At 42.3% G+C, this 23,266-nt stretch overlaps 1 protein-coding gene across 2 annotated transcripts in view; it reads right to left on the bottom strand.

The window, feature by feature from the left end:
• The window catches only part of nbeal2 (neurobeachin-like 2), a 36,447-nt gene that overhangs the window by 3,198 nt on the left and 9,983 nt on the right, over nucleotides 1–23,266 (bottom strand). Inside the window, exons 5-54 of one of the 2 annotated variants that reach the window (XM_069696106.1) lie at nucleotides 23,089–23,201; nucleotides 22,794–22,876; nucleotides 21,957–22,042; nucleotides 21,528–21,831; nucleotides 21,290–21,396; nucleotides 20,864–20,950; nucleotides 19,922–20,005; nucleotides 19,593–19,691; nucleotides 18,773–19,428; nucleotides 18,555–18,687; nucleotides 18,116–18,235; nucleotides 17,673–18,003; nucleotides 17,336–17,418; nucleotides 17,021–17,113; nucleotides 16,518–16,689; nucleotides 15,402–15,535; nucleotides 14,248–14,407; nucleotides 13,818–13,920; nucleotides 13,472–13,622; nucleotides 13,084–13,239; nucleotides 12,775–12,934; nucleotides 11,855–11,943; nucleotides 11,047–11,754; nucleotides 10,728–10,912; nucleotides 10,410–10,566; nucleotides 9,403–9,546; nucleotides 7,855–8,178; nucleotides 6,584–6,733; nucleotides 6,338–6,495; nucleotides 6,086–6,210; nucleotides 5,872–5,989; nucleotides 5,488–5,645; nucleotides 5,269–5,402; nucleotides 5,067–5,174; nucleotides 4,878–4,973; nucleotides 4,631–4,755; nucleotides 4,202–4,342; nucleotides 3,986–4,116; nucleotides 3,731–3,840; nucleotides 3,508–3,625; nucleotides 3,271–3,368; nucleotides 3,054–3,167; nucleotides 2,856–2,942; nucleotides 2,643–2,752; nucleotides 1,774–1,946; nucleotides 1,591–1,685; nucleotides 1,348–1,464; nucleotides 518–679; nucleotides 277–425; nucleotides 39–174 (exon numbers count right to left, since the gene is read on the bottom strand). In XM_069696106.1, the coding sequence (XP_069552207.1) occupies nucleotides 39–174; nucleotides 277–425; nucleotides 518–679; nucleotides 1,348–1,464; nucleotides 1,591–1,685; nucleotides 1,774–1,946; nucleotides 2,643–2,752; nucleotides 2,856–2,942; nucleotides 3,054–3,167; nucleotides 3,271–3,368; nucleotides 3,508–3,625; nucleotides 3,731–3,840; nucleotides 3,986–4,116; nucleotides 4,202–4,342; nucleotides 4,631–4,755; nucleotides 4,878–4,973; nucleotides 5,067–5,174; nucleotides 5,269–5,402; nucleotides 5,488–5,645; nucleotides 5,872–5,989; nucleotides 6,086–6,210; nucleotides 6,338–6,495; nucleotides 6,584–6,733; nucleotides 7,855–8,178; nucleotides 9,403–9,546; nucleotides 10,410–10,566; nucleotides 10,728–10,912; nucleotides 11,047–11,754; nucleotides 11,855–11,943; nucleotides 12,775–12,934; nucleotides 13,084–13,239; nucleotides 13,472–13,622; nucleotides 13,818–13,920; nucleotides 14,248–14,407; nucleotides 15,402–15,535; nucleotides 16,518–16,689; nucleotides 17,021–17,113; nucleotides 17,336–17,418; nucleotides 17,673–18,003; nucleotides 18,116–18,235; nucleotides 18,555–18,687; nucleotides 18,773–19,428; nucleotides 19,593–19,691; nucleotides 19,922–20,005; nucleotides 20,864–20,950; nucleotides 21,290–21,396; nucleotides 21,528–21,831; nucleotides 21,957–22,042; nucleotides 22,794–22,876; nucleotides 23,089–23,201 (7,935 nt within the window). The remainder of the gene's footprint in view (nucleotides 1–38; nucleotides 175–276; nucleotides 426–517; nucleotides 680–1,347; nucleotides 1,465–1,590; nucleotides 1,686–1,773; nucleotides 1,947–2,642; nucleotides 2,753–2,855; nucleotides 2,943–3,053; nucleotides 3,168–3,270; nucleotides 3,369–3,507; nucleotides 3,626–3,730; nucleotides 3,841–3,985; nucleotides 4,117–4,201; nucleotides 4,343–4,630; nucleotides 4,756–4,877; nucleotides 4,974–5,066; nucleotides 5,175–5,268; nucleotides 5,403–5,487; nucleotides 5,646–5,871; nucleotides 5,990–6,085; nucleotides 6,211–6,337; nucleotides 6,496–6,583; nucleotides 6,734–7,854; nucleotides 8,179–9,402; nucleotides 9,547–10,409; nucleotides 10,567–10,727; nucleotides 10,913–11,046; nucleotides 11,755–11,854; nucleotides 11,944–12,774; nucleotides 12,935–13,083; nucleotides 13,240–13,471; nucleotides 13,623–13,817; nucleotides 13,921–14,247; nucleotides 14,408–15,401; nucleotides 15,536–16,517; nucleotides 16,690–17,020; nucleotides 17,114–17,335; nucleotides 17,419–17,672; nucleotides 18,004–18,115; nucleotides 18,236–18,554; nucleotides 18,688–18,772; nucleotides 19,429–19,592; nucleotides 19,692–19,921; nucleotides 20,006–20,863; nucleotides 20,951–21,289; nucleotides 21,397–21,527; nucleotides 21,832–21,956; nucleotides 22,043–22,793; nucleotides 22,877–23,088; nucleotides 23,202–23,266) is intronic. The other variant, XM_069696107.1, reaches the window with a different exon arrangement.

A 23,266-nucleotide genomic window follows, 5' to 3' on the forward strand; every position in this document is an offset into this window, starting at 1 on the left:
TCCTGCATCTAACAATCACTTGAAGTCCAGTTTCTCACCTCCTCTGGCTTCCCTGCCCCCACCACAATTAACTTTCCATCCTCCAGTCCCACTAGGATGTGGCTGCACTCTTTTGTGACAGACACACTCCTCACAGGAACCCTCAAGGCCAGGGGTGTCACCAAAACATCCAGGCTGCCAAACAGAGGGGAGTTACAACCAAACTCTTAGACTCAAACTTTTGTATAAATGCAGCATCATTAAAATCAACCTCAAACTATGTTTTTAGTTATTTACCTGCATAAATCTTGTATGTGGAGGCTGCCCTGCATGGTCCCCAGTATGATGTATTCGGACACCAGGTGGAGCACAGTCACCTGCTCCTCCATGGTGAAAGAAGACAGCACACGGCCGTTTGCTGAGTAAACATGAATGGCGTAGTTGCCCTGTCGGAATAAGCAGAATTTGGATATTAGTATAAGCAGGATGAGAAGCCACCTGTGTATACATACGCAGTGTAGTGTATGTGTTCATGTACCTTCCTGTTAGGGCGTTCCTCCACGGACGTCTGTACCACAACGTGGCCTTCCATGCCCACCTGGAGCTCAGAGATTTGGGCAGGTATGCAGCTATCACCAGGAGGCCGCAGTGTTCGCAGGAACTGGCCTCGTCGGACCGTGTGCACGATCACGGTTCCATCCTGACACAGTGAGCAGAGCAATGAGGTCAGACAAGACACAACCGCACTTACACCTTGTTAACTGTCATAGTAAATCTTAGTTGTAGTTATTTTTTGGTAAGGATTTTTTAGTTACACATTGTAAACTAGTTCTTAAAACCAAAATGACATGGACTCACACAGCTCACAGACCTGAAATGCTGTAGCTAAAGTCCTCTAACTTTAGCTACAGCATTTAGGAGAGCATTGAGAAAAAGCAAACTTCAGGAAAGTTTGTCAAAAATGTGGTTAAAAAAGTGTGGTTAACTTTTTTTTACACTTGGCTGTCTAAGCATGGAAAAACCACTGGCTATACAATGGCAACATCGGTCCCCTTATACTTATTAAACTTGTGTTCCCTGTAGCTGGTACAGATTACATTCTCACTTCTAATGCATGACATCACAGTTTGCTTGGAGAACATTAAAGTAGTATTTTCAAGCATATTGTGGATATTTAGGTTGAACAGAAATGTAAACACCTTTACAAACCTACATCTATATGCACTCAGAAAACAAAACAAAAAACGTTTGACTTCATATTTTAAAACTTTTCTGCTAAATAGTTTTATTACTTTGATTCTTAAACTGCAAAATCAATCAAATTCAGCAAATATTTTGTGTCCAGCTTGAAAGTATAACATATCTGACCTTGGACCCTGAGACAGCTATGTCCAGTTCAGTGCTGATGGCCACACAGGTGACCTCCTGGTCATGTCCACAGAGAACCTGCACCGGCCGTGGAGACAGACCGCTGGAGAAACCACCCTGCGGGACAAACAATGAGAATCCACACATGGAGGCTTCACTTTGAATATGAACTATCAGCCTTTTGCTGATGAGTACAACTATGTGAACAAGGCTAAATGATGACAGAGATGTAAAAAAGTTCACCTGCTGTAGAACCTGCCACACTATACAGGATGTGTCCCTTGAACCAGAGATGAGGTAGATGCCACAGAGATCCAAAGCCAAGCAAGTAACAACGTCTTCATGGAAAAACACAAAAATCCCAATAAATATGCAACATTGACAAAAGTAGAACTATTTCTTTGACACATGACAATTGGAGCTCACCAATGTGCCGGCAGATCCTGCCCACCAGCTTGCCTTTGCCCAGCTGGGTGACCCGCAGACTGCAGTCCCAGTGTCCTCCACTGAAGAGCAGACGCCCATCGTTGGACACCACCAGTACCTGAGCACTGATCTCCACTCCAGGAGAGAAAGGGCCACTCAAGAAACGCTGAGTTCTGCACAACAAAGCAGGATCACAAAAAAAAAAATCAAAGCAAGGTTGAAAGAAGCAGCAAGAGTGAGCTGTGGCCTAAAAGTGGAGGAGATTTATAATCCACAATTAAACTGTCATGACATCTGCAAATTACGACCTGTGTGAAATGCAGTGTTCAAATGGCTCTTATCCTGATTGATTCTCTGCTTATGCGCTCCACGTTCAAGATTAGTTACAGTATAAATAAGATCTATTAAGACCAAATTGTAATCAATCAAACGAGCTTTGAAGTTTCATAGATAAGGATGGCTGCACAGATGTTCTGCTTCCATCGGACTGTCAGGAGATTTTTATGCATCTTTGAAATGTTGTAAAAAAAATTATGATGGCATTAAGTGGTTTTGTACCCAACCTCAGAATTCTAGATTTCCATTCATCGTTAGAAGGCAAAAAGTCCCTAAAAGTTTGACACTGCTTTTGGAGAGACAGCTATGGATGCTCCATATAAGAGGTCTTCAACAGAAAAGAGATACCAACCAGGTCATAATTTGATGCAACAACAAGTAGACACCCAACACAGTGGTCACCTTACAGATCAGACACATCTAGGTGGGAGATTTTGCGAAACAAAATGAACTAAATTCGGATGTCATCTGATTTTGCAACCTACTAACTAATACTGAGTTCATATGGGTGTATTATTTGTGAAGGCTCTTACTTGGGATTACTCATTGTGGGGTCTTTAGTGAAGGTGAAGTAGTTGGCGATGTTTTTGTCGTATGACAGCCAACTGTGTGTCCCTATCAGACCGTTCGAACTCACTGTCACCTGTAGAGAGAAAGTACACAATATAATAGGGATAAACTTAAACTGTTGAAAATGAAAGTCTTATTAATTAATTACTCTGTTTAGTTATAAATTCCTCCCTCACCAGTATATCAGAGCCCTGGATGATGAAGGAGTGATTCTGGTTCTTTGGTACCACTGCTTGGACCAGAGGAACTCCGTCACTTACCACCTGAGGCGCGCACAAACACATGCATGTAAATACATAGATTCACACAAAATATGAATCATTCATTTAGATGAATGAGATCATGATGGTATTTATAAGGATTTTAGGCTCCACCTCCACAAATGGTCGTAGCTTGTTGAGCTGCTCAAAGATATTCGGGGGCGTAGTGTCCAGGCGGGCCTGCCGCCTAGTCGCGTTCTCAGCTGACATACGAGGAGGATGAGGCTCCTGGTTGCAGATAGAAATGTGTTGTAAAACTGATGCTTTTAAAACAGAAAGTCAGACTAATGAATCTTTTACGAAGCAGCCGTGAATTAGTGTTTGAGTGCACCTTCAGGAGCTGACATGGTGTCTGTCCAAAGTTGCCGATGATGCCTTCCAAGGCCTTACGCTCATTCTCATTGGCTATTGCATCCAGATCTACTGCACCTGCAGAGAAGCCAAACAAAAAGCAACTTAATGCTTTAAGCCCGAATGCTAGTATGGAACATACACAGCTAAAGGATAAGACTACAGAGAGATGTTTGCAGGTTTTATTCTTATTTCCTAAGAAAAGTTGTAACCTTACCCTCATAAGTGCAGTAGTAGAAGACATTGAGAGCATTCACTGCCTCCTCGCCTCTCTGCTTGCAACCAAAGATCAGGTCAATCCACTCATGGAGGTGATTGGACACGTGCTCACATTCCTAGAGTTTAAGATACAAGTTCCTGTCATCTTCAACAGTTCCTTAGTAGTCAGAAAACAAATGCATGACTAAGATATAAGAGTCTGGATGTTTGTGTAGACTCACCAGGGCTTTCCTATGTTTTCTGATGAAGTCTTCCCTCGATGTCGCCCAGCGAGGCAGCTCAACATCTGTCACTGGGTCCTGAGACATCTGTAAATGGCCAAGGTTGAAGCCTGCAAACCACCATGCAGCAGTGACGCTTTGGGTTATTTCATTAGATTTGTATGTCAGCAGAACATCACCTTTACATCTCACAACACACACGCAAGATTAGAGATTACTTGATTTAAAACAGTAAATTTGTACAGTGCTCCCTACCGTTCATGTTCTGCAGGAATTCTGGGAAGTAGAAGAACTCTGGGATGAGCTCTTTGACGTCAGCAGGACTCTCCATGCGAGCCTGCCAGGCTGCTGCCACCGAGTGAAACTGTCTGTCTGCACAGTCAAACCTGCACAATAGCAACACGGAATCATATGAGAACAGAGAATACCTGGAAACTCAGTGAAACATCATGAAGTAGGCGGCACTCCCACCTGCCGCTCTGCAGCTGAATATGCAGGGTGGTGAACGGCTCCATGCGGATCATATAGTGCATGACTCCTGCTGCATTAGAGTAATGTGTGCCATAGTGGAATTTATCAATGGTTCCTGTTGAGTCCTCAAAACTCTCATATCTAGTAAGAGAAAGAAAAAAAAAATTCACAATATTATGCTAATCATTAAAAAAAAAAAAAAAGCATAGGTTTGCTGTTCAATACAATGAACAATAGTCAACTTGCTTTTGATTGGTAATTCATGATATTTTGTTGCATTTGTTTTTTATTGCAAGCATTACGTCCTTTTCAGGTGGTTACGCAGGGACTGCTTTAAAATCTTAAACGGGTTGGTGCATTCAAGTGTTTTTATTACCCTCTGATTTTTTTTTTTAAAGTGCAAATTCACATTGTGATACAGCCACTTACTTTTCTCTGACATTCTGCGCGTGACGTGGATTGACCACACCTATGGGTTTGGACAAGTCTCTGAAAACTGAGGGGTCCTCCAGGTCCAGAACAGTAGAGGTGTAGTCACACAAGATCCAGGGGAACTGAAGAGAGACAAAACACACGACTGCATTGTGGTGCTTCTTCACACTGCGAGTGCACCTTCTTTGGTAATAACCATAGATAAAGGTAGGAAACAGTGTCCGGGCAAATGCGACACACTTACCACAGGATACTGCGACAGGTCGTTGTAAGTGCGCCCAGCAATGGTGTTCAATTGCATCAGATACTCAAAATTGGAGATTTCTCTGCACACCCATTTCTGTTAACATCAACATAAGATTGGTCACAAACATTGTCATTATTCAGATGAGAATAACTCAGTTCAGTATGGAGGACTGATGTAAATAAATACCTGTGTAAGACCAGATGCCTTCAGTAGCTCTTGAGGAGAGCGGGAGCCAAAGTAAAACAGGTTCGGAGGCCGTAGCCCTAGGATCCTAGAGTACACTTTGTTTCGTACCTGACGGGTGAGGGAAGAAGCCTTCGTTACACACAACCGCATCATTTCAAAGCATAGATTTCATCGTAAATAAAAAGCAGGAGGTTTAGATTGCCTTCTTTCTGAAGTTGATGAAGTAGTGTGCCTGATCAATGAAGAAAAGCTCCAGTGCAGATCGTCGCAGGTTGTAGCGCCTCAAATGAACCTCTCGGAGCTGAGACAGAGGCCTCTTGAAATCAAACCCGATTCCTGGAGGCACATTTGTTATTCACATCTGATCGAGCCCTTTGAAGAACACAATGAGATGTTGTTTTCACAATCACATATTTCTTACCCTCCTCTGTCTCCTCTTTCTCACTGCTGCCGTCATAGAAGTACAGGTGATGTGTGGTGACCTCCAGACGACCCGGAACAACCGCCACAATGGTGATGAGCTCACAGTCCTCAGACAGAACCAGTTTTTCCTTCTGGCTCTCATCTTCTCCCTCCACCCTGAAAGCATTCAAGAAGTAAAACCTACATTTTCGACACAACATATTTACAGATGTGATTATTTATGTCCATGGGAACATAAAACAAGAACTTTTCAGGTACTTAAAAGGCTTGCTTGTTTCAAACTGGTACCACTTGTTTGACTTTAAAAAAAAAAAATTGTATGGCCCATGGAAAAGATACAGTGCAAAAGCTGGCACAAGTTTAACAAAAATGTTAGACTCACTTGTTGTCCAAAAAGACAAGGTCCTCTTCTCCTAACTGGTCATCCTCCATGTCACTTACTTTTGCTTCCTTAGCAACAGCCAATGGGAGCGGTTCGGAGCTGCGGGGACTGTCAGCTCCTGATGATAAACAAAAAAACATAACAACATGTTCAGAGCACCATTTTGCTTTGAGGACAAAAAGCAAAGCTAATATGTTTATACTCTGCGACATACCCATGTTGTCCCTTTGGGCGCTGGCTTCACTGTGGGGATCGTAGTTATAGTTGGGCACAAGTTTGAGACGCATCTTTGAATAGGTCTCTGCATTGGACAATTTCCACTTGACCTCCGGCTGAACTCTGACATCAAGAACAAGCCAAAGGATAAATTACTATTCAGCCCATTCTAGTGAGCAGAGTCTACTCTCAGATCGGAGGACATATAATACCTGGCCAGAGAGAAGTTGAGAGTTAGACGCTGTCATACCTGTTGGCCCATGCTCCTCTCTCACTGGTCAAAAGCCTGCGGAGAGCTCTCCAGTGCTGCCACACCACCCCCTGCTGGCTGGAGCTCTGCTTCTGCCAGATGAGGTACCTGTTGTTCTCACTCCTAACTCGCTTCAAGTAGGGGTCAACGATCACCTCCTGTTTTTACATTCACAAATATCAAATCAGTCATCTGAGAGTTTAAAACTGCATTTTAACAAAGTCCTATGTACCACAGTCTGTATACCTGAAACTTGGATTTGCTGTCAGATCTTTCTTTGTCCCGTCTGAAGGCTGTACTCATCAGGTCATCAAAGCACGAGTTCCAGAAATTGGACATGATGTCGTGGCTCCTCCCAAATGTGTCCAGCTCGTACTGCTCCATGGTGGGCTGAACCTAGAGGCCCATTATGAGAAGAAGGACATAAACATACACAGCTATAAACATGTGAAAGACAACTCAACACAGTAAAATAAGTGGGAGGCAAAGATGCAGACCACGACGTGACTGGGCGACATCTCCAAAACCAACAGAATAAATGTATATTTTATCATCAATAAAATCAATTCAAATTAAAAACATATAAACATTAAGTATAAAATATAAAATATAAATTATAAGTAGTACTTCCAAGTTTCCTACTAGCCATACGTTGGCCCATTAAAAACTATAGTGGTTAGATTATAATTTTTTTGAGTGCAGAGGTAATTTATAATTCCTGGCACCACATAACCTAAAGAGGCCGATACAATTCCCCATTTTACAAACAACTTTCCTTTATTTATTGTATTAAAAAGAGATATTTAAACAACTCATGCATTTCTTATTCGGCTGCTGTTTTTCCTTTTCTCTTACTGTCCTTTTACCACTTCATGCTAAAAATAAATACAATACTTGTATACAAATTACACAGATATATACATTTAAAACAAACACACCAGTTCTATAAATAAACAGCAACATACATACTCAAACAGACAGAGTCTGAAAAAACTGCCACAGCCAAGTTTTAAAACTATCATGGCGGCCAAAGTTCTGCCTCGCAGCCTAATGTATTGCAGTATCCATGTGCAAAAGTAACCTAAACAAAACAGATTTATGAGCATGCACTGTCACACAGAGCAATGATAAATCTATGCTCAGCTAGTGCAGGGAGTGTCTGTTTGCCATCAGTTCATGACGTATCTCTGCTTCAAGTTCAAGCATAAACTGATCTCTGCTTAAAATACACTGAAGGTCAGCCAAAAGACACTTGGGAGTTTGGTTCTGCTTTTTCTAAACTTAATTTTTAAACATTTGCAGTCGACTTCTCAGCCGCCCCCTGGGGGGTAAATAAAACTGCAAAAATCATGAGTGTACACATATTTGACAAAGAACAGAGCCAGCAGTATCTGAGAATGGACAGTTGATTATACCTGGTTAGTCATACCACAGACAGGGGAGGAGGCTCTAGACTCCCTGACCAAAAGATAAATGTTATCTATTTCTAAATGCATAATACCAGCCACGACACTGACCTGCTGCTGGTAAAAGCCCTGCCACTCCTGTGTGTGACAATAAGCCTTCAGGTCCTGGGCGAAGGTGGTGCTGCCGTTGGTGATAGGCAGGTTTGGGAGGAGGTTCTGGAGGGTGATGGGGTCGGCGTGTTGGTCGAGCAGGGTTCGAACGATGGGAACTAGCTGGGAGAAAGTCTCTGGGTACCCGCAGTTGGTGCCGTCCATTACACCTCCTGGCCACAGGGGGGCGCCAATCCGCCCAAGCAGGAAGCACACTTCCTCCCAGCTCAGACAGAGCACAGTCTGGAGAAGGCTGTGCAGCTTCACATAGGCCATCACACACACCTGAATAGGAGCAAGAGGAAACTATGTTTACTATCTGAGAGCCTAGGAAGAAGGTTATTAAAGATATGCAATATATGCAACAAGGATGTGTGGGATGGTGTTTTATTTAGTTCTGCCATCCTGATAAGGATCTACCCCCCTCAAAAGATAATATCAAGGGGGACGTTTATTAAGCAGCACTTCATCAGTGATGGGGGATCGGCTTACTTAATGGATTACTTGAGTAAAAGTATCAAAACTACAGTGAAAAATGCTCCACTATGAGTAAAAGTCCAGTATTAAAAAAAAACACATCTGTAAAAACTTCAAAACTATGATCTGCAAAATGTACTTTAAGTATTAAGTAGGCTACCTATGCAGGAAAATGCAACCTGTAACATTATTTGATTGTGAGTATAAATACATTCTATAGACAATGTTTTAATGTTATATCAGTATTAAGGTGAGGTGGAGCTAATGTCAACTTTTTATATAATTTTAGGTCATTTAATCTATAACCAACCATCATATTTTATGAGCTGGTAAAATGTTTTGTATACAACACACTGACCACGGATGTAAAATAAATATATTGACGTAAAAAGTACAATATTTGCTTCTAAATGTAGAAGAATAGAAGTGTAGTGGTGTAAAAGTCTAAAAAAATTCCTACTTTGGTCCATAACTTGAGCAAATATACTTATTTACTTTTGACCACCAGACTTAACATAGCTTTGTTAGTGTTGTTCTTATTTAATTTAATTTTTTCAGCATGAGTAGCTTCAGGCTTTTTTATTTCCAGGATACCCACAGTTGTTGATGTCAGGGTGCGATCAAGTTAAATTATCTGCAAAGTGACATTTTAAAAAACAGATGGCTTTAGGGGGAGTTGCACTGTTTTGGAGATGTACAAAACCAGTAGCATGTGATGGAAAGCCTTATGGTCAGCTCATTTATGATCGCGCTACTGATCCCACAGCCCTACAGCAAGAACAGCAGCAGCAGTCATAACTCAGAGGGGAGCTGCCCTTTCATACAGAACACTCCCTAAGAGGAATGACTGCAATGTCTTTGAAAATAACCCATAGAAGGCCTGTTATTTCAAAACTGGCTTTATCTAGGTTCACTTATCAAGTTAAAAAAGTACTGTGAACCATTTTAAAATTATTTTCATCATAAATCAATCTTGTGAGTTTTCGGGGTTGTGACAGACGTGTACAGTGAGAAATATTTGACATTTATGACCTGCGAGTACTGCTGTTGGATGTATCCCGTGATGATACGCAGGCCGATCTGGGCCATTTCTTTCAGTTCTGTGTTTCCAGGGCTGCCGGGGGTGCTATGCCAGGCCTGTAACCTGTCCAGCAGGTTCACCACCCCTTCAAAAATCTGTAATACAACAACATCTGTCAACACAGGACTCAGCAAAAAGGTCAGACCTGTTTCCACACCTCGCAGCATCAATTAAATCTTCAAGCCTTTCAGTGCCTTAAATACAGCTGAACCTAGATATAAAAGGTGATTCAAATACAACCTACACCCAACCATGACCCTCCACCCTCCAGTAACACAAGATAGGAAGAAAATCACCTGCTGTCTATTGTAGTAACTGACAACACCCACACCCAGTTAGTTTGACATCATTAAATCATGTTGTGTTGTGCACTCTGGAGTTTGTAAAACAAAGATTTTTGTTTGTAATTCACACCAACTTTAGCACGATTCAATAAACCCAGTGAAGGATATAATATTTATAAAATTAGACATTTTTGGAAATACAATTTTGATTTCTTCCCCAAGAGTTAGTTGAGAAAATCAAGGCCAATCTCATATCTGTCAGTTTAGCATAAACACAGGAAACAATTTGCATTGCTGTGTAAAATGGTATCAAAATACACCGATAGGAAGCTCTCTGATTAACAGATTAAATTGTTTAATCCATACAAAATATTGTATTTCAGATCAGCCAGTTGCAGCACGTACTCAGACAAGATTAGCTTTAGAATGAAAGTATTTTGACTGAGCAAGTGAATACAAATGAAATGTGACTAACATTCAGGCCAAAACTTGGGTGGGTGTTCTAAAGACCATTCTGCTGAAATACCATCAGTTGTTTTTTGTTTGGTTTGGGTTACTGTCGATGTCGATATATATATATATATATATGTATACTTATATGTTTTAACAGTCAAGCAACCTCCTGAGATGGAGACAGGCTTACAACAATCACGGACGAATATTGGGCAGTATACCTTTTCACTCCACAGTGTGCAGTTATCTGTACCCTCAGCAAACAGGAAGTCCTGCAACAGCCTGAGGAGTCGAACCAGACTGGGACAGAAGGGCAGAGACACTCCCTGGGCGTCTCTCAGGTCTGACAGCGATGACTCCAGCATCATCTCCAACAGACTGGCACACAGGGTTGCAAAGAGATTTTGAATACATCACCAGATGACATTGTATTTCCAGATATTTAGACAAAAGGCATATGAAGGTGTGGTTCAGTTTGTTTTTCCACAGTGAGAATGGTTCACTGCTGATCAAATAAATTTGACATCAACGTAACCAACCTGCGCTTGATGTCATCTGGAGGACGGACCAGCTGGCAGGAGGAGCCCAGTTTAGTGAGAACAGAAAATACCTGTCCTCTCTCTCTCCACACCACATCCTCGGCCCCCTCTGCCCCGCTGCCGCTCCACAGCACGGAGAAGACAATGTTGGTGAGCAGGTTGCACAGCTCCTCCTCAGGGGTCTGCTGTAATTCAAACAATAGCCGGTGAAAAGAACGCAACAAAAACTCATCATCCATCAAAGGCGGGGAACACGTGGAAAGGGGGGGAATACGATGTTATAACATCAGTGAAATCTGAGTTTAGGGAGCAGCCATACCAGTGGGTTGGATGTATTGGAGATTGTGTCTCCAGTGGGAGGGTCAGTCCCATAGCTGGTGTCGTCCAACACGTTGGACAAACTGGAGCTCTTCCTCGGTCTGAGCGGTGGAAATGGTTTGCAGTGCTCCAGAGGAGATGGCGTGTTGGTCAGACTACCTGCGGGCGTGTGTGTGCCAGTCTCTCCCAAGCCCCCTAACTCCAGATCAAAGGGTGATGTACCAAAGGGGGAGAGCGGCTGGTAGTCTCTTCCCTCTTCTTCGGGGCGAGGAGAGGTGATGTCAACCGCTTTGGAGATAGAAGATGAGTGGCTCCCCTGATCCACTGAATCAAACGACTTAAAATGCAGGGAGCCTGTGAATTTTTTCAATGGGCCTCCACCTCCGCTCGGAGGTGACTGCGATAAATCAGAGAATCCCTCAGAGATGTCCCGCTGACCGCCCTCATCCTCCTCATCCTCAATGTCCTGCGAGCTACGGTCTCTCAGGAAGATGTCCTCGCGCGTGTCCTCTATGACCAGAGCCGGATCCCTGCGCAGTGGCGGCCGGTAGTTTGGTTCAAAGGAGCTGTGGTTGCTGGAGTCTGCAATGCTGGCGGCGTGGGACTCATAGGACTCTTTAACGTAGAGTTTGGTGAGAACATCCTGCCAGCCAGGCTGCTTAGCGAGCTGCTTCACGTAATCCTCATTGGAGTAGATCAGATGAAAGAGCTGGAGTAATTCCAGAGGGAACAGAGAGGGCTTGTTTTCATTACTGAGTTGATAAATTTGGTTGTGTTAAGCAGAGAATGAACAATGTGAGCATACCGACCTTGCGACAGATGTCCAGTCGGGCAGTGAGTTCAGCTCGATGGGACAGACAGACCACAGCCAGGAGGTCTCTGAAATTAGGACTGGCATCTGCGGAGTAGCAGCAAATTTCACTCCAATTTAAAGTCCTTGAAAACCTACGTTTAATCAGCTTCCTGCCATGAGTAGTGGGATCATGCACAAACACTATCATCTCCCAGAATAAGAAAGATACTCATTAATTCACATGAAAGATTTTGAATTTTTCTGCGCTCGTCAGTTGAAAGGTGATATCAGGTATTTTCACCACATGAAACAATACGAATTTAAAGTATTTTTGAGGAAGGAAAGTGGGGCACCCCGTCATTTGGCACTTATTATAGGATAAACAGAGTTATTACTGTTAAGTTAGTTTAGTTTATTAAGTTTAAATTCCTTTGTTGACAGAAACACTCTTATCCCAAATAAATCTTAATTCATTATTCATTGGAAACCACATTGTTGATAAATGTTGAATTGTATGCTCATCTTTCCAATTTGTACGTTTGTCATAAAATGATTTGTACTGACTCCAAAGAGAGTTTAGTATTTATTTGGTAATCATTTATTGCAAAAATAACATTTAACACGATCTATACTCAGTGTCACATTTCATAGTTCTTTCAAGTAAACATCCGTAGAAATTATTTTAAGATGTGGAGAATCAAGCTTTATTGACTCACAATTTGATTACTGACATAGTCTTCATGACCTAGATAAGTTTGAGCTCCTTAATTTACAACAAAGGATGTTTTATTTCTACTTTAAAGTTAGATTTTTTTTGTATTTTTTTTTGTATATATAACTGTACAGATAAATGTTTATTGAAACCTCCGATTCTTTGACATTTCTAAGATTTTTTTTGTCATCCATTTCAAGCACCAAAGGCAAAAGCTTGCTTACCTGTAGCAAGGACTTGCTCATACAGACAGCGGACAGTGGTCATGGTTGCAGGAATGTCTTCAAGGCAACAAACGAGGCCAAGATAGCCAAAATCCTTCAGCTTTATGCGCTGCTTGTTGCGCTCGGACACACGCTCGCTCTTGAGGATTTTGTACATAACCTGCAACAACACAGATAAATGGTGTAAGAAGTTTCCTGTTTTGACATATATACATACAATTATATATCACAAGGTGGTTTTCAATAAAAGGCAAATATGTGTCAAATGAAGGTTGGATGTTAAGAAGAGGTGCAGCCAGTTGTCCTCACCCTGAAGACCCTCTCTCTGGCCTCATCGCCAAGGCTTGGAGTGAGCAGCAAAGAGTACAGCTGCTCCACCCCCCACTCCAGCAACACGGCCTGCACCTGCTCACGAGGAGGGCTGCTCCTCAAGAGTTCGTACAGCACATCCAAGGCCATCACCACCTGATTCAGAGAGGACAGAAATATGAAGACAGATGAAAAGAGGCAACAAGAAATATGGTTTAGGGACGGAAACTTCTAAGTTGTATCAAGAGGAGTTTTAAAGTACAGACTTGCAAAAACATGAGAATAAAAAAGAGAGTGTGAAGGGTTAGGAAGAGTGCACTTGGAGGTTGGGAATAAAATACCATGTTAAAAAGGTCATATGATCGTAGTATTAAACTGTAAGTGTTACCTGTTGCTCCTCTCCCACAGACAGAATGTAGGCGAGGACGCTGTGAAGCTCCTCTTGTGTTGGAGACTTGAGGAAATCTTTCAGCAGGGCAAACAGGGAGGTTCGAATCGTCTGCTTTTCATCAGACAGAGAGCTGCCATCGTTCTCCGCACTAAGATCAAAGATGTTAATAAAAATAAAGTGAACCTCTTATGAAACAAATTATTTTATAAAATAGATGAAAACAAGTAGAAACACCTCTATTTACAAGAACTTAAACCACCGAATAAAAGTAATTTTTAACACACTTATCATTTTGATGAACATATCTAAATTTGATACCACATTATTGCTGTGAAAGGTTTACCTGTAGTACGCCCGAATGGTATCAAGAATGTACTGAACCCCATACTTCCTCTTCATGCGCTGCTTGCTTTTGTTTATCACAGATGACAGGTATTGCACATGTGCTGCGGAAGAAGAATACTTTTGTCATCTCCCTTCAGATTGACATTTAGAAATGCCAAACCATTATAAAAGGTTGTAGCAAAGAAGTGCCGTAATTTACAAAACAGGGCAGTGAAATGGTGCCTCGAGCACATATTTTATTCTTTGCCACAGCCAGAACTTGAAACATTAATGTACTGTATCTTTTCTCTATTGTGCTCTAAGCCTTCTCTACCTCATTTCAGTCTTGGCATGTATATACAAATAAAAGAGAAGCAAACAAGCTTTGGCAGACATGGAAGGCTTCACAGGTGTATTGCTCAACAACACGAGGGCTGCTTGTGCCTTACCAAGACAAACGGTAAAATGGCTTTTAGTCCAGATGCGGAAATTAAAGAGCAGATTCTGGTAGAGTTGCTGTAGAAGTGGGCTGTTGCCCTCGTTGAAAACCTGCTCCAGCAGCAGCTGACATGCCATTAAAACATTCATGTCCATCATACTGCCTGGAACCTGCAGCAGACACAAGCACATAATAAGGAGTGTTAGGAGTGTGTTTGTATTTAAGTATGTCTCCACTTATTTGCATTTATGTGTTTACATGGGTTTGTGTAGAATCTGTTCTAAATAACACTTAGAGGCAGATGAAGTGTTGCATTCAGTTGAGTACTTATACAGTCGAAGTGTTTGGGTATTGTATATTCCGCATGTGTTCAGTGTCAAACCTGGCAACCCAATGTGATAATTAGGACACAGTTTCCTTACAGGATGCTCCACCTTAACGTCATATATTTCAACATATCCTGCCAGCTAGGCAGCGAGCATGTCTGTGCTGCGCCACTGCAACATCTGACTGCCTGCAGCCACTGAAGATTCACATCTATGAACACTGAATGACTCATACTGTATGTTGAATCTGAAGAAGTGTTAGTACTACAGATACCTGAATTGAATTACAACTGTTGCAACTCTGCAATGCTACAAACTGATCTTTGCTTCCAAAATCAGCAAGACAGCGGAAGTTTGTCTTTGCAGAAGCTCAGCATGAAATGCAGCTGATGTTGCTGACATTACCGTGCACCTAGTGGAAATACTCAGCAAAAACCTAACAAGATGGCTATCTATACTTACATGAGACCCACTAAGCACTTTAGATATTACAAATAAATGTACGTTAACTGAAAAAAAAAGGGGTGACGATATTACATCATAACTAACTCTAGCTTTATCGTGTCATTTTTCAATCTGTTTCACTCTAAGTATAATTTTATTGAATTCCAACACATTTTCAAACAGTGCAGCTGGCATACATGCAATCTGCATAAAATTCTCCCACACAAGCATTTTGATACTGTCATTGTGAAAGAACCACTCGTGGTTCCATTTATCACACTGCAATTATACCGCAGCAATACATTGGAAAAGGTCAAACATTCTCTTTCAGATGCTAATCAGTTCTTCAGTTAGTTTCCACTTGCTGGAACAGCCTAACGTCCAGGGCACTTACTTTGCTGAGCATGGCTCCTATGACGCTTGGCCCATGGCATTGCAGCAGGTTCTCCTGATTGATGGGGTGATGACGAATCAGGTTTTTCACCATCAGCAGAAAGGCAGCGATACTGTTTCTATCTAGTCTGCCCTCTGAAAGAAAAAAAATGCACAAAACAACTTTTAAGATTTCCGTGTTACCCCCGGTCATATTCGTGCATTACAAAGCTCTGCATTGACGTTATCACATCTCAATATGAGTCACAAGTCATATGTCAGGTTATTTGTCTCACTTCTGTTGGACTGTTTGTTCCATTTATCTCAATTTGTTTATGCTAGAATCTATGCTGAGTCAGATGGACTGAGACACTGAACTGCTACTCTTCAAGCAGCTAAGTATGCCCACGCTGCTTCTGACATTTAACCTATTAGCGTTGATTTCAGAATCTTTGCTATGTTTGTCCAGCAGTTCCTGTTTGCCCTTGCATCATGAACTTACCACTCGTCAGAACGTCAGAAAAACTACTCTGCAAATCATTCATTGCATTTAAGACAGCACAGGAATAAAACTGAACAAAATGAACCAGAGAAAACGACACAGAGGAAGACTGTGTATTCATGACACTAAAAGGTTTAAAAATGATTAACATACTGTGTTTTCTGACCAACATATAACTCGTGTATCTAGACATGCAGATCAATTTGTTAGATTTGCTCAAGGTTGAAGGTACACAACTATTACTGCCTCCATCCCAATGCAGCATTGAAAAATTACATGTAAATGTTTTCATCACAACAGATCTTTCCAGAAACATGCTACTCTGGATACAGAACACGCCATAAATTATTTCATAGGGACAATTTTTTTTAATGTCTACTTCCACAAGGTAAAGAATCATTATTTTTCAATGCTGTAGACATGAACAAATTAAATGGCATTCACTTTTATTAGATTTGAAATTTGAAATCTAAAATCTGGTCAAACAAACCAAAAATATTATGAGTCATAAGTGATCATATTTTTTTTTTAAATTTTCAGTGAGCCAACCCTTTCATTAATAAGATTCCATGATTGAAGTGAACATAGAGTACAGTAAAATAATTAAATAAATATCTGAACTAAAGAAGAACTGACCTGCTGATTTGTTCAGTGGCAGCAGCATAGCAGCAGGGGCTCTGGGGGAGGTGAGCTCTGGTCCCAGCAAGTCTGAGATCTCCTGACCGCTGTTGTAAACCTGCTCAGCCTCACATACCTGCTCGAACAGGGGCAGCACAACCCCAATACCTCCGACAACATTTATAACATCCTGCAGGAAGAAAAAAAATATATCATTCACACAAACAAGGTTTGTGTAACCTTCGACATGAGTCCTGTTTAAATCAGAAATGAAAATTAGAAAGGAGGTCTAACCAAAGAAAAGCAGTAAGAAAGAGAAAACCAAGTTAATGACAAAAGAAAAAAAAAAAAGAAGAAAAACAATATAAATCAGTATTACAGGAGTACAGCTAATTTACAGTATAGTATGAAGGTCATAATTACATAACATTGAAAGAAATTATGACAATTTGGACTTTGGTAACTGTAGATGAGTTAATATTTTAATGTATAGGAAAAGAGCTTAATGTTTAATTTCCAACCTTGATGTCCCAGTTCACTACTCTGTGTCCTGTAAGCCTGCCATCATATTGGTGATTGGGAGCCAGATCCAAACATATCTGACTCTTAAAGGCCTGCAGAAAAAAATACATAAACACACACACACACACACACACACACACACACACACACACACACACACACACACACACACACACACACACACACACACACACACACACACACACACACACACACAAGTAAACAAGAAAAGTTTATAGTGGTATTGTTTATAATGTACCTAATAAAAGCAATATCATACAATCTGAGAGTTCTCCTGAGGTTCAGTGGGTTACCTGTGGAGTGTAGTAGAGGAGAAGCTTGCCATTAAGATCAGATAACTCTCCATCCGCTTTGAATAAGGACACGTGATTAGGGCCTGTGGGAGCAGAAAGCAATGTGGGTCATAAAATATGCAAACATTACTCGGTATACATACAAACTAAATACTCCTGTTTTCAGTGTATGCAGGACTAATCTTAAACTGTTTGGGCACTGTGATTTTCATTACTGCTGGTTTCTTAAACATTTGACTGTGTGATGAATTCTGGAAGAGCTAAATCCTGAAATACTTAAATTCTCAAGGTCTATAATGCGTATAGAACATTTGCAATGCAGCAGGGCATGACCAACCAGCAGCATGTAGAGCTTTTGTCTGGGTGTGCTGCAGAGACTCATGGCAGATGAAGGCGGTGCCCAGGAGCCCATCCAGAGATGTAGGTGTCCCCCACTCTGTGTCCTGCAGTCCGGCTGGAATGGTGTGCACTGGGGAGTCTCCCACAGACCCCCAACGGCCTCCTGCAAAGGTGGCTGGGAAAGACTGGGAACGGTTGAGGGAGGGGGCGTGGGCAGGGAAGGCAAACTCAGGTGATGGAGTGGAGGAAAAAGATGTGGGCAGGTTGGGGGAGGTGGTGGTGGTAGTGGTCCGGTGGCCTGCAGAGCCGATGCAGCAGGAGGTAAAAGGCTTCAGGATCAGGTTCACATGGGGAAAAAACAGGGGAAGTTAGACAGATGGAGAGGAACCCTTCAGTAATAACAGAATTTGTTGGACATGGTCAGAATATACTTTCATTTACCTCACTGAAAGAGGGAAAGCGAAGCTGAGCAGTTTTACGCTGCTCTCCATCGATGTAGATGGTGACCAGATTCTGACCAAAAGGACGACGGCCTGGGATGTGGACTATAGCCACTGAATGCTGACAATAGGATAACATTAAACATTTTTAATGTTGTCAAAAAAATTCATGCTCAAAGTTTGGTATTTATAAAGGTACATTTTTATATTTAGAAAGTCAAAACAGTCTGAGAGTCACAGTTCAGAGCAGTAATTTAAACTTTACAACTATTTGTCTCTTCCATTTATTACAATGTTTAGATCAAGATCACAGGCCCAGATAACAGCACTTACAAAATGTATGTAACTTTTTCCTCGATCAAACCCGTCTTCATTTTGACTAAATGTGGACAAATGTTGGCAAAAAGTCCAACAGTACAACTATATGTGTCCACACTCACCCAGGATGAGTCAGCCAGTGGGTGCTCTGGCAGAGCGACAGCCATGTAGTCTTTTTTAGTGCAAACAGCTACCACCAGCACACCCTCCATGGTGAAGAAGGCTTCCAGCCCAGTCCCACTTGCTGTGAAAAAACTTTACAGAAGAAAAGACTGTCAAAGATTGTGAAGTCATAAATATACATGCCTGCGATCAACTTTATTCACACGTGTACTTTTACCTATAGAGTTGCTTTCTGCGTGGTCCTTTTCCCATGTCATGCTGAGCTCCCATGCCACAGTTGGCAGGAGCTTTACTGTTGTTGGAGAACTCAGAGTAACAAGAGGGGAACTCCATGTTTAGGCAGAGCCAAGCGTGAAAAGCAAACCCACTGCCTGGCCAGCGCTGGACTGTGGGCACCATAATACCTGCCATGGGGGGTGTAAGATCAAAATATTGCAAGGCACTGTCCTGGCCTTCTCTGGCTGCCATGGCTGAGAGCACACGTATAATGCGAGTGCAGTAGGGGTGCACCCTCCCCGACACTGCACCATTGTCCTGATCCACCCTGAGGAGTCTTAGTAGACTCTTCAGCTCCTCTGGTCTCAGGCAAAGTGAGCCCAAGTCCTGCAAGAGGCCCAGCAGGGCGTCTGCACACTGCCTGTCCAGACTCTGAGGTCGGGAGAGCACCTGCAGCAGAGCCCCCACCATTCCTGCTTCCACAGCCACGGTGCGACAGGACAAGGAGCCACCACATACAGTTGCCAGCCACTGGGCCACTAGCAGCTGAAGGTCCCTCTGACCTGACAGGTCAGGCAGCCACTGCAGGAGCAGCAACAGCGGCTGGTCATTACTAATGCCAAGGTGATGAGCATGGGCATGCTCACCCTCCACTGCCTAGAGAGAAGACAGAGAGGGAAGATATAGAGAGTCAAATGATCCATTTTTTCAGGTTAATTAGCTCGAACACAATTAAAATTGTAACAAGGTCATCAATACGAGCAGTCTGACTTCTACTATCTCTGTGCTCAGTGGGGATAATGAGGAAATGTGTGTTCAACCATGTTCATCAGCTCCTGCAACAGCCTTTTGGTGGGTTGACCTTGACTCTTCAGCACATCAAACAGCTGGGAGTAGCCAATCCTCTCCTTGAAAACTTCCTGAGGGGGAGGGAGAGAAAAATAGGCTGGAGAAACCTGCTCTACAGGGGATAACTAGCTGGCACACTTCCATATACTGGAAGGAAATATAATGAGCTACATGAATGGAAACAGATGTGCTCATCAGACACTCAATTGTGCTGACATTATACATGTTACATATTGTGGAAAAAAATAGAGAAGTTTGAAGGCTATACGTTTTGACCACTGAAGATCAAGAGGGGCCTTACCTTAGCAGAGGGTGAGTTACTCATTACAGCTGTGAGGACTCCCAACGCATGAACTGTGATAATGTCCGATCCTTTCTCCCAAACCTATATCAAAATAAGGAGGAGCAGTTGATTGTGATATTATTAACTACAAATTTGCATAATCATGAGTTGACACCAAGAGCTAGAGAAAAAAGATGCACATTTCAAATGCACCTGACCAAAAGAAAAATTCTGCACAAACCATTCACCAAATGACAGAACAAAGTTGTTTTTATTTCTCTGATTACGTGTATAGTACAAGAGGAAGTACAGTGCATTTTTTCACTCCATAATTATTGGAGCAAAGTAAGTGAACTGCTGTACCAGTCACCCAACAATCGCCTCTTTGTTGATCACTGATAGGTCCCAGCATGCAAAAACCAAAGCCAACCACCAAAAAAAAACCAACTGAGGCAATCCCCAACTACTGCTGGAAATTAGGAAACATTGAACTCCAGGACATGAGCCAGGTCCTTTTTTACAAGCACCAGCAGTCACACGACAAAGCGGCTAGAACACGAGGAAAAATAAGGAAGGACATGCAAGGAAAAACAACTGTTTCATGCACTGTGAAAAATACAGCATGCTCCTCTTGACCACTGTTGTCAACAGGGAATTCAGCCTATAATTATGAGTGTTATATAAAATCAACACATTTAAGTGGAACAAACAATTGCCCAAATTAACAGCAAAATCTGCTGTTAATGGACATTCGAGATGGACAGACATGACAGATAAAAAAGGATCTTTAGATGGCAATAATCATGTACAACCATGTTACCTGCTTTGTTTACAATTGAGTGTAAGCCAGACTTCCTGCCTAAAGCTTCCTGTTTAAACAGCTCAGTGAAGTTAACAAGTGGAGAGAGGGCTGAGTTTCCTGCTGACAGACCAATAGCAACACCGAGTGGTAGAAAGTACCTGGTCCACTTCGACCTCTGTGAGTAAACGCGTAGTGAGGTCACACACAACCTCACGCTCCGGCCTACACCTTTTGCTCTGAAAGAGCTACGGGACACACAAACACATGAAGGCACACACACAGCACAAAAAGATAGACAATTAGACAAAAAAGTCATCAGACAGGTTTGATCCTGGTCTGCATACAGCTGCAAGGGGACACATTTTACTAAAGCCATGTGGGAAAGCATATACTGCACATACTTGGGATTTACCCCTGACGGAACAGAAGGAGGTTTGACAATAAATAAAACAGGAAACAGACATGACGTAAAAAAAAAAAAAAAAAAAAAGGGGACGGACTGAGAGGGAGGCTAGTTGACAAAAGGACAGATGTAAAAAGTGAACAGAGCAGACAGATACAATTTTGATGGACAGGAGCCTGACCTTGCTGTTCTGAATGAGTCTCAGGATGTGTTCAAAGCAGTTGTTGTTGAGGAAGACAGCCTGCAGAACTGGTCTGTCAGAGCACTGCAGGATCTCAGGAACAGCAGCTAAAATGGACAACAACGGGGATGTTGTCTTGTCATGTTTATCAGACACAGGGACAAATGATTTTCTGCCTCTGTACTGAATGAGAGAGATAAAAAAGGAATGATTTACACTCAGCGAGACTTGCTCTTACTTAGCATTTGGCTCTGGAGCGAGATCAGGCTGTCCTCCCAGCTTTCCCTGTCTTGATGCTCACTGCTAAGTGGACGGTTCCAGTTGAGGAGCTGGAAGAAGCTCTCTAGTATTGTCCTGATCTCCACCTGCCGCTCCACCGGGCTGCTGCCGTGCAGGAGGTGGATCATCGCCGTCAGGCAATGCAAAGTCAGCCGCGGGAGTGTGGTGTCTTTGGATTCAGGGGAAGTCTGGCAGCACCATACTTGCAGAACAGAGAAGAGGTCCTCAACAGAGTGAGGGCTGATGGAGAGAAGGCCATTCTTCTGAAAAGAATATACAAACAAGTTTACAGTAACTCTGACTGCCCTGTAATCTGTGTTAATGTGCACTTGTTGTGTTTTATCAGACTCCAGAGTCAGTGATTAACAGGGCAGATCGAGTAGCAGACCTTTCCTCCACTGATGACAGCACCCTGGAGATGAACCAATCTGAGTGTGAGGAGACCAGGGATCTGCTCGCTTTCCTGTAGACTTTCTGTGTCAGGAGAGTCAAACCAAAACACAATGTTATGCAAGACAAGCAACCACTTAAACCACATGACAGACAAACACAGTGCTGTGATAATATAAATATATAATCAAACAAGACATCTGAATTTGTAGCCATTAGATTAGCCAGATTGCTTCCTTCCGTTTTGCTAATGAATGCTTGGACTGACTCCAGTCCCCTACTACTATGAGCAGAAGTAGGAGGGTATAGTAAATGACCAAAACACAAACAATAGAATTGAAAAGGTGTATGCTCCAATGCCTCAGCAAAACTCCCTTGCAAAGTCCTCTCTGGCATTCAGTTATTTAAAAAAGAAAAGCCGTGGCCCTACTAATTAGTTAGGGATTACACAAATAGCCCTTAAAACTTCCAATTAAAAATTGCTATTATGGCATAATCCTCCTAAAATCTGGACATACTGAAATTTGCCCAGGCTTATTTCCCAAATGGTTTATAGATTAGTGTTCGCTGAATGGGATTCTATTATTACAAGTGCTTGGACTCGTGATTGAGACCTGCTAATTAGACGCAGAATAATTGAGTTTTTGACCAAAAGCGAACATACTAATCGACTCCACTGGCCATTTATTTTCCTATATAAGAAACATATTTTCTACAGACAGTGATTTAATAGGGGGAATTCGAGTGTTTCAGCAGCAGAAACAGTTTGATTATTGTGGTATGTGAAGCTTGACAGAGATCAGAGTGATAGAACAGCTGAAAGGGAGTGTCTCACCATGGAAGAGAGCAGGCAGCTCCTCTGGCAAGGCCAGCGGGGAGAACTTATACTTGTTCCTCTCCAGCAAGCTCACCTCCTCCCTGTAACAGACAAAACCAAGCCTCATCAGTGTGTGACTGCCACTCATTCCGTGGGCACAACTGAGGTTTGAGGCATTATGAGGTGTAACAGGTCACAAAAGGGTTGGGCAAGACGTTAAATGCATATAATAGTCTTCCAGTCATTGTGTGTGTGAATTCCACCTCCCACATTCAGACAAGGCAATCTCTGTGGTGAAGCAACACACACTCACCCGGCCAGGCGTCTCCTCCATGTCTGATAAGGGTCAAACAGACTCTCACACAGCACAAGTCCGTACTGTACCACCAACTGCAGAGATGACTTCTCCCCTTGTCCCCTCTTTAACTGGACAGTTTGGAGACACATTTATTTAATCATCAGCACAGATACACCTGCTTTAACATCCTTTA

This window comes from Brachyistius frenatus, unplaced genomic scaffold (assembly GCF_029030835.1).
Source record: "Brachyistius frenatus isolate BFR_SWC_R1_liver_20210118 unplaced genomic scaffold, ASM2903083v1 Contig_20, whole genome shotgun sequence".
NCBI classification, from domain to species: domain Eukaryota; kingdom Metazoa; phylum Chordata; class Actinopteri; family Embiotocidae; genus Brachyistius; species Brachyistius frenatus.